The sequence below is a fragment of the Arabidopsis lyrata genome, assembly GCF_000004255.2.
Source record: "Arabidopsis lyrata subsp. lyrata unplaced genomic scaffold ARALYscaffold_8, whole genome shotgun sequence".
Lineage (NCBI taxonomy): Eukaryota > Viridiplantae > Streptophyta > Magnoliopsida > Brassicales > Brassicaceae > Arabidopsis > Arabidopsis lyrata.
In genome coordinates this window covers 13,756,386-13,764,818 of record NW_003302548.1, presented here as the reverse complement: position 1 = coordinate 13,764,818, position 8,433 = coordinate 13,756,386, and the positions used below count along the sequence as shown (strand labels likewise).

Genomic DNA, 8,433 nt, shown 5'->3' with positions numbered 1-8,433 from the left:
CTCTAAATTTTTTTTTAATAAGTTTTATAAAACAAATCCTACATGGTAGAATTTGATCGAGGAAGTGATTTGTGCTTTAAAATATAAATAATTTTTCTTTCCCACTATTTTTTATTAGATAAAAAATAAAGAAAAATCATTCATAAGTTATCAATTGATTTGGTTTAATTTAGTGAGAGAAAATGAAATTATTATTTGAGATTATGAAGTCAATATTTACATCCCTTTAGTTTTTCTGAATATGGAAAATAATATTTTAAAGGTTCTTTTAGATTTTTTTTATTCTAAATTTGAAGACGACCAGAATACTAATTTTATAAACTAAATTTCATATATCTTTATTTTAGATTTTTTTTTGTTTTACATTATTTTTAGTAGTGGACATCAGAAACTATTTTCATATGCCCTACACTTGGAATATCTTCTGGTTTAGTAGGTGTGAAATCATTTGTAAATCTGTTGTCAACTACTCCTGGATGCCCAATACCGAGACTATAACCTGGATTAGTAGGTGCGAAATCATTTGTAGATCTGTTGTTTACAACTCCTCGATGTCCAATACCGGGACTATGTCCTGGATTAGTAGGCGCAAAGTCATTTATAAATTTATTGTTTATAACTTTTGGATGCCCAATACCGGGACTATTTCTTGGATTAGTAGGTGCAAAATCATTTGTAAATCTGTTGTTTACAACTCCTCGATGTCCAATACCGGGACTATGTCCTGGATTAGTAGGCGCAAAATCATTTATAAATTTGTTGTTTATAACTTTTGGATGCCCAATACCTGGACTATTTCCTGGATTAGTAGGTTCGAAATCATTTGTAAATCTGTTGTTTACAACTCCTCGATGTCCAATACCGGGACTATGTCCTGGATTAGTAGGCGCAAAGTCATTTATATATTTGTTGTTTATAACTTTTGGATGCCCAATACCCGGACTATTTCCTGGATTAGTAGGTGCGAAATCATTTGTAAATCTGTTGTTTACAGCTCCTCGATGTCCAATACCGGGACTATGTCCTGGATTAGTAGGCGCAAAGTCATTTATAAATTTGTTGTTTATAACTTTTGGATGACCAATACCGGGACTATTTCCTGGATTGGTAGGTGCGAAATCATTTATAAATCTGATGTTTACAACTCCTCGATGTCCAATACCGGGACTATGTCCTGGATTAGTAGGCGCAAAGTCATTTATAAATTTGTTGTTTATAACTTTTGGATGCCCAATACCCAGACTATTTCCTGGATTAGTAGGTGCGAAATCATTTGTAAATCTGTTGTTTACAACTCCTCGATGTCCAATACCGGGACTATGTCCTGGATTAGTAGGCACAAAGTCATTTATAAATTTGTTGTTTATAACTTTTGGATGTCCAATACCCGGACTATGTCCTGGATTAGTAGGCGCGAAATCATTTGTAAATCTGTTGTAAACAACTCCTGGATGTCCAATACCAGAACTATCTCCTGGATTAGTAGTCGCAAAATCAGTTGCAAACTTGTTGTTTAGACTATTTATACCCTCAATTTTCTTTAATTTTGTTTCAATGAAAACTTTTTCAAGTACACCAAGTGTGTGCCCACGAAAAGTAGGATCCAAATTGTCATTGAAATGCTCATGCCCGTCCATCTTCTTCGACTTTCTTGCTTCGGTGGTGGCTGGTGCTTTGTCAAATACTCTTGAGATGGTCAAAATGGTCACCATGGTGATCAAGAATAGCTTCATGTTTCTTTTCTTTGAATTATGTTTTGAATATGAGGAGTATTGAAATGTTGAGTGAGGTTGTCTAAATGAAACTATATTTATAGTGTCTATACAATTGCCACACATTGATTACTTTTGGACAGTTTATATATCAATCTAAACCTATTAATGCATGGCTATATTACAAAGATGTTATATTAACATTACTCAAATAAGCACCTCCCATAGATAGATAGTATTACCAGACTCAGATTTGTTATCTATTCAATTATATGTAATAATAAAACTTTTTTAGTAAAATTACTAATTGAGAAAGATAATACTAATGGGTATATTAAATGAAAAATTTAGAGTGAGTTGAGTTTTATTGAGTTTTGAGATGATTTTGGTGAATTAAGAAAATTTGTTATTAAAAAGTTTTATAGTATCTTTTTTTTTTTTTTAATATATTATATATTTTACATAATTTGTTTCTTATTTATTTAATTTTTCTATTAATTATAAGTAATATAAATTTGAACTAAATAAATGTTTTAAATTTGTTTTAATATAACACCCTCCCATTATATATATATATATATATATATATATATATATATATATAGATTTTATCTTTAAAAAGTTGAATTATATTATTACTACTAACAAAAATTTTATAGTATTTTTATTATTATTTATGTCATATATTTTACATAATTTTTTTCTTATTTATTTAATTTTTCTTGGATGATGATGTGGACACTCTAGATAGAGAGACAACTCTCCCATTATATATATAGATTTCATCCTTACGCTAATGCACCCATATTACATGAAGCACGCGACTCATGCTTTGGCTAAGCCACATAACCTTCACTTCTGTGGTAGCATTTGAGAGATCAAACTTTGGTTTTCAAAAGTTCGACATCTTGTGATACTAATTGATCGAAAAAACAATCAAGACGATATAAAAAAGTTGAAAATGAAGAGTTGACTTATTTATTCCTCGAGTCTTGATAATAGAAGAGATAGAAAAATACAAAAGGGTAAATTTTACACAACAAAAACTTTCTTATTTAGGGAACATGAGCCTCTTTAGGAAACTTTCTCTTTACGTCTACTTTTAAATTCATTACAATTACACAACTATTTATTTATATAAATGAACTTCTTGCTAAATTCGTATGGTAGGGAGGATATTATTACATCAATAATATGAGTGATGTCTACCAAATCATTGGTCCTAAACCACTCTGTGATTGAAGGTTAATAACATTGATTGAAGCAGAAAAACAAACCTTTTCGTTTGTCATCACTTTTGGCCTTTGGAGTTTCCCCACATTCATCAAGCTTAGCCATCAAAGAGCTAGTTCCAGGAGAATCCGGTGGCAATAGTGTGTTCTTCGAAGCAAGAATCCGTTGAGGAATTGCGGATATCGGAGATCCAACCTTGGAGAGATAGTTAAGTAGTAACTCAATGATATGTGTGAAGTTTGGCCGAGCATTAGGATCCTCATTCCAACATGATGTTACAATGGTTCCCAACTCTTCGGGTAAGCTCTCCGCGCTTGGTCTCACATTCTGTATAAGAAACATGTCAAAAAACGAGGGTACTGCTTATCTTAAATCAAATTCAAAAGAAGCAAACGAAGACAGTGTTACACACTTTGAAGGCGGCTGCATATGCTGCTTGGAGATTAGACATTCCCTCAAAAGGCAATTTATTGTGTAAAAGCTCCCAGAGAACGATTGCAAAGCTATATGCATCGACTTTATGGTTGTAATGCTTCTTCTCTCCCAATCGAAGAGTAACCGTGCTGTACAACTGAAATATCCCACCAAGATTGTCTTTAAGTAGTCAAAGAGAACCACAAGAAATTAAAAGATCTGTCTATTGTAAAGAACCTCTGGTGCCATCCATCGGTATGTTCCTGTCTCAGCCGTCATCATCTCAGTCAGTGACTCTTCTCTTGCTAATCCAAAGTCTGCTAGTTTTACCGTTTTATGGTCTGCAGTTAAAAGCAAGTTCTCTGCAAAACAGACAAGATCCTTTAACACTATCTTCAACACTTAAGATTAAATCTAAATCATAACCAGAATATTAAAAGAACTTGAAGCGTGTGTGGTGTCAGACAATAAAAAAGAAAGATTCTGTGATTGAGATCTGAGCATGTGGTTTCCATGAAGCAAGGTGTTTTGCAAATATTTTAAGCAGATCATTAAATGATACATATCAGGTTTAAAGAATGGTAGTTTTACCGGGTTTGAGATCACGGTGAATGATCCCATGGGAATGCAAGCATTCCATACCACGAGCAATATCAAGCGCAAAACCGATAGCCACACGGGTCTCCAAACATGCGGGTCTCAAGTTTAACAGATATTTACGCAATGTACCGCCTTGAAGAAGTTCCGTAACTATCACCATTACAGGCTCCTTGCAAGCACCAATGAACTGTTTCAGAGACAAAAGACAATCAAGAACTGAAAAAACGTAAAGCAATGAAACAAAAACAGCCATGGATCTCAAAAAACAGAACCTTGACCAAATTCTTGTGTTGAACACGTGAGAGCATTTCTACTTCTCTTAGGAATCTTGAATCTCTTTTAGCAATCTCTTCTGGTGTTTCTCCTCTGTGAACTATCTTTATAGCAACTGTCTGATTCTTGTATCTGTCTCAGATCATACACACCAAAAACAGTAGGGATCCATTAAAAACCCCAACTTTTGATTACCCAATTTCCATAATCCAGATAGATGAGTTAACCAAACAAGCATTTTGTTCATACCCTTATACAACAACCACTAAACTTCACTTACCCACAAATCAAAATCCAAACTTTCCAAACAATCTCAAAGCTAAGAATGAATTTAAACCAAATCCAGAAAGTTAAAGAAGAAGAAGCTTACTTTCCCTCATAGACTTTGGCATGAGCTCCTTCACCAATCTTTGGCCCAACAAAGAGAAGCTGAGGATCAATTTGCCATTTGGGTTCCATTCTAAATCCACTCAAAGAATCCATTGCAAGAATTCACAACAAAACACCAAGATTACTTCAAACCTTGCAACCACATTTTTACCCGATCTTGAGATACAAAAAAGACTTGTCCTTTTTTTCGTTTTATCACTTTCTTGATTTGTATCTCTGAAGATTTGAGAGAGCTCACAAGGCAAAGAAGAGAAGAGATAAGTAAATAGCTAACATGCCCTTTGATGAGGCAAAAGCGAAGTATCCTCACATGTCCGTAAATTAAGCACAAGTCTTAAAGAGAGAAGAAGGCGACACCAGGCAAGCTCTCCCCCAACTAAAATATAAGTAATTTATATAAAATATAAAATAGAAATGGATAAGAGAAGAATCTTGACAAAACAAAGAGAGAAGAAACAGAACAAGAAGTGGATCAGTGGATCTGTGTGAGTTTTTGGGTTTTGTAAATAAGAAGCTTGAGGGATTCACTTGTTGAGTTTTGGTGGTTTGTTTAGTTTATCTTTGATGGTGGAAGTAGTAGAGACTTCTTCTTGATGTGGAGAGAGAGGGAAGAGAGTGACAGAGAGAGTTATGAGTATGGAGTGGTAATGATATGATAATGAAAAGATAAACCAGAAGAAGTTTATATGATTGATTGGTGAAACATATCACATGGTTCAAAATTCTTGCTTTTGTTTCTCAAAACATTCTTCTTAGTTTTAGATTTTTTTTTTTTTTTTTTTTTTTTTTTTTTTTTTTTTGGGAAACTTAGTTTTAGATTTAATTTGGGTAATATTCATATGCAAATATCGGCTATAAATAGGGAATTTTTATGCTTAATGATTATATTTATATGTAACATTCGGAACCAAATGTGATTATGTAACATGAACCAAGTAGGTCGCTTTGTGGTCGGTCAAAAGCAAAGAGATTCATTAGTACTATACAACAGAGCTACTTTCAGGATAGTTCAACAGTTACCATCTCTATTTACTCCAAAAGAAAGATATAAACAAAGCCCACACTTGGATAATCTTGAGTGGCAAGAGCTTTATCTTCACTTCTCTCTCTCTAGTCTTTAACATATCATTGTACGACGACTTGACATGTGATGGAGCATCTTGAAATTTTCAGGAGCTTCTTGAAGATGCCATTTACATTTTCACAATAATTCATACGTAGAGTGAGTTTTTTGAGGATTACAGAATTCTCTAGGAAGTACCTTACTAGCTTCATTTCTGCAGCATAACCCGAGATGCTGGTTTTGATCTCAACAGACTTTAGCGAAGATAGCAAACACTCGGGAACAAATGAAAAACTGATTTGATTCATTTCCTCTTAATGCATCTTCTTAAAGTCAAAAACTCAAAACCATATGCCTGAGTGAACAGAAAAAGAAGATGACAAGATGAAGAAATATTTCTGTATGGATGGACTAAAAGTGTTTTTCTGAATTATGTTTCCATGTTTTTTACTTTTTTTTTTTTTTGCCGTGAAACCATTTATATAAATTTAAAAATTTTGGAGTTTAAATCTAAATTTTTTTCATTTTTAATGAAATAATTACATTCTTAGAAGGAAAAAAAAAGGGAAAATTAGATTGAGTACCACATTTGGTCCAAAATTTAGGTCCAGTACCACTTTCGAAGCTCAGTTAGCATCTATACCACAATTGAGGTGTGTAATGACCATTTTGCCCTTTCTTTTGTTTGCTCAAATTTCGGGGACAAAATTCATAGATTGAGGACACAGAAAGAAGTTTACATACAGTTGTCCCCGAAGTTTGAGTTTCTCCATAATTTTATCTTATTTTTGCATGTTTGCTAGTTTTTGTCCCTCAATTTTAATTCATTGTTCTTGGATTTTAGTATATAAACTCTAATTGCGGTCTTTTCATTTTGTTTAATGTTTACATTTCGTTTGATGATTGTCCCCGAATAGATTTTTTGTCCCCCATATATTTGTCCCTAAATGTTACACTTTATCTGCCACATCAGCCGAGAGCAAAACCGTCTTTTTCATACCACAATACCATATGAATGTGATACAAATGCTAAATCATTCTCAATTGTGGCAGAGATGCTAAGGAATTTGAAAAATGTGGTAGATTTGGCAAAAATCCCAAAAAAAAATACAACATCTTCTTATCTGGCTGACATATTTGTTCTAAAATAATATCTCACCAGTCTAGTGAAAGTGTCGCAACGTAGTAACGTATTGTATATTTGTATGCATTGTGACGTCATCTAAATGGATCTGATATATTACAACAACCTTTTGAAAATTTTAATTAAAGGATTGTTTTTTTTGGTGAGTTTTTAATTAAGGATCTTTTGTAAGTATACTTTAGACATGTATTTGGTTTTCTTCCTTCTTTTATTTTAGAAAGCTAAAATTATCTAGTATTTTTGAAGTACATTTTTATCGGGTGGGTTAAATTATTATCCGATAAATTTGGTATCCGATCCGATAAGAAAATTTCTTCATAAATTTTACACCGGATAGTTCATATCTTTTTTGGATCAAGTCAAAACATATCCAAAATTATGAACCGGATATTCCATATTTAAAAATATAGATATTTAGAAGATTTGGTTAAGATTTAGAAATACAATTCTCCTATCATCTTTGTTTGAACTTTTTAACTGTTTTAAATCATCATGTAATACATAAAGTTTTAAAAATTCAAATTTTTTTCTACATATATTGAGATTCTAAAATTTTAAAACGGATATATATTACCCAATTGATGAAAAAGGAGTGTGTTTAACGTCCCATATCGGCTAAAATGTTTAGATATTGACTCAGAATCATATTATAAACAATGCCAAAATAAATCCAAATCCGAATGAACAAGAAGTTCAACTTAATAAGTATCCAAATTTAAAATTATATACACTTTCATTCGGTATTTTTAGTTTAACTGCGTAATTTTACCGGAAATGTTAAATTTTAAACTTTTAAAAAGTTTTAAATAATATAATTCTTATATTTAAAATCAATAAAAAGTTTATAATATTATGAACATTCGAACATATATAAAGAGTTACAATAACACGTAACGGGTTATATTGCTAGACGGAATTATATAACGGGACGAATTTTTAAAAAGTTTTAAATATTCTAATTCATATATTTAAAATGAGTAAAAATTTTATAATATTAAGAACATTTGAACATATATAAAGAGTTAAAATAACATGGGACAGTTATATTGCAGGACATGGTTATATTGCATGATGGAGTTATATGACGGGACGAGTTTGAATCAAAAAAAATTTAAACATCATTAACCCGCTGTTTCAATACGGGTTAAATCTTTATTTTTATTTTTTTAACACCACCAATTTAGACATATCGAATGATCCTGACTAAAGTAAATTGTATAAGCAAAAATTGTCTTGTGGTATACAATTACTTAATAACAATTTTAAACTATAAAATATAAATATCTTTTAAAATGATAAAATTTGCAAATTTTTATATATAATATATAACTATTAAATTTTAAAAATCACTAATTTTAAAAACAAATTATCCCGCAGTTTACTGCGGGTTAAAATCTAGTTTTATAGTAGAAGAAGAGAAGAAAACTGTAAAACTTTTGATTTATTTATAGTGAAATATGCAGTGGCAAAAAATTGAGATCATTTTAGGTTTTATTTCCTTTTAATCATTTTTAAGATCAAAATTTGAGTCCCGATTATGATATAAAATAAGTATTTTTTTGTATTAGAAAGATCAAATATTTTCATAAATAAAATATTTTGGT

General features: G+C 31.5%; 2 protein-coding genes across 2 annotated transcripts; both read right to left on the bottom strand.

The window, feature by feature from the left end:
- Positions 1 to 312: 312 nt before the first annotated feature.
- Positions 313 to 2,064, bottom strand: LOC110225648 (DNA-directed RNA polymerase II subunit rpb1-like). The gene has a single exon (XM_021015474.1). The coding sequence runs from the start codon at positions 1,836 to 1,838 to the stop codon at positions 372 to 374; it is 1,467 nt and encodes a 488-aa protein (XP_020871133.1). The 5' UTR covers positions 1,839 to 2,064; the 3' UTR covers positions 313 to 371.
- Positions 2,065 to 2,742: 678 nt separating this feature from the next.
- On the bottom strand, positions 2,743 to 5,267 carry LOC9300119 (serine/threonine-protein kinase HT1). The gene is made up of 6 exons (XM_021013919.1): positions 4,603 to 5,267; positions 4,232 to 4,364; positions 3,951 to 4,146; positions 3,597 to 3,721; positions 3,358 to 3,516; positions 2,743 to 3,272 (listed from the first exon to the last, which is right to left on the bottom strand). Exons 1-6 carry the CDS (start codon positions 4,713 to 4,715, stop codon positions 2,958 to 2,960), a joined length of 1,041 nt encoding a protein of 346 aa, XP_020869578.1. The 5' UTR covers positions 4,716 to 5,267; the 3' UTR covers positions 2,743 to 2,957.
- Positions 5,268 to 8,433: the final 3,166 nt, after the last annotated feature.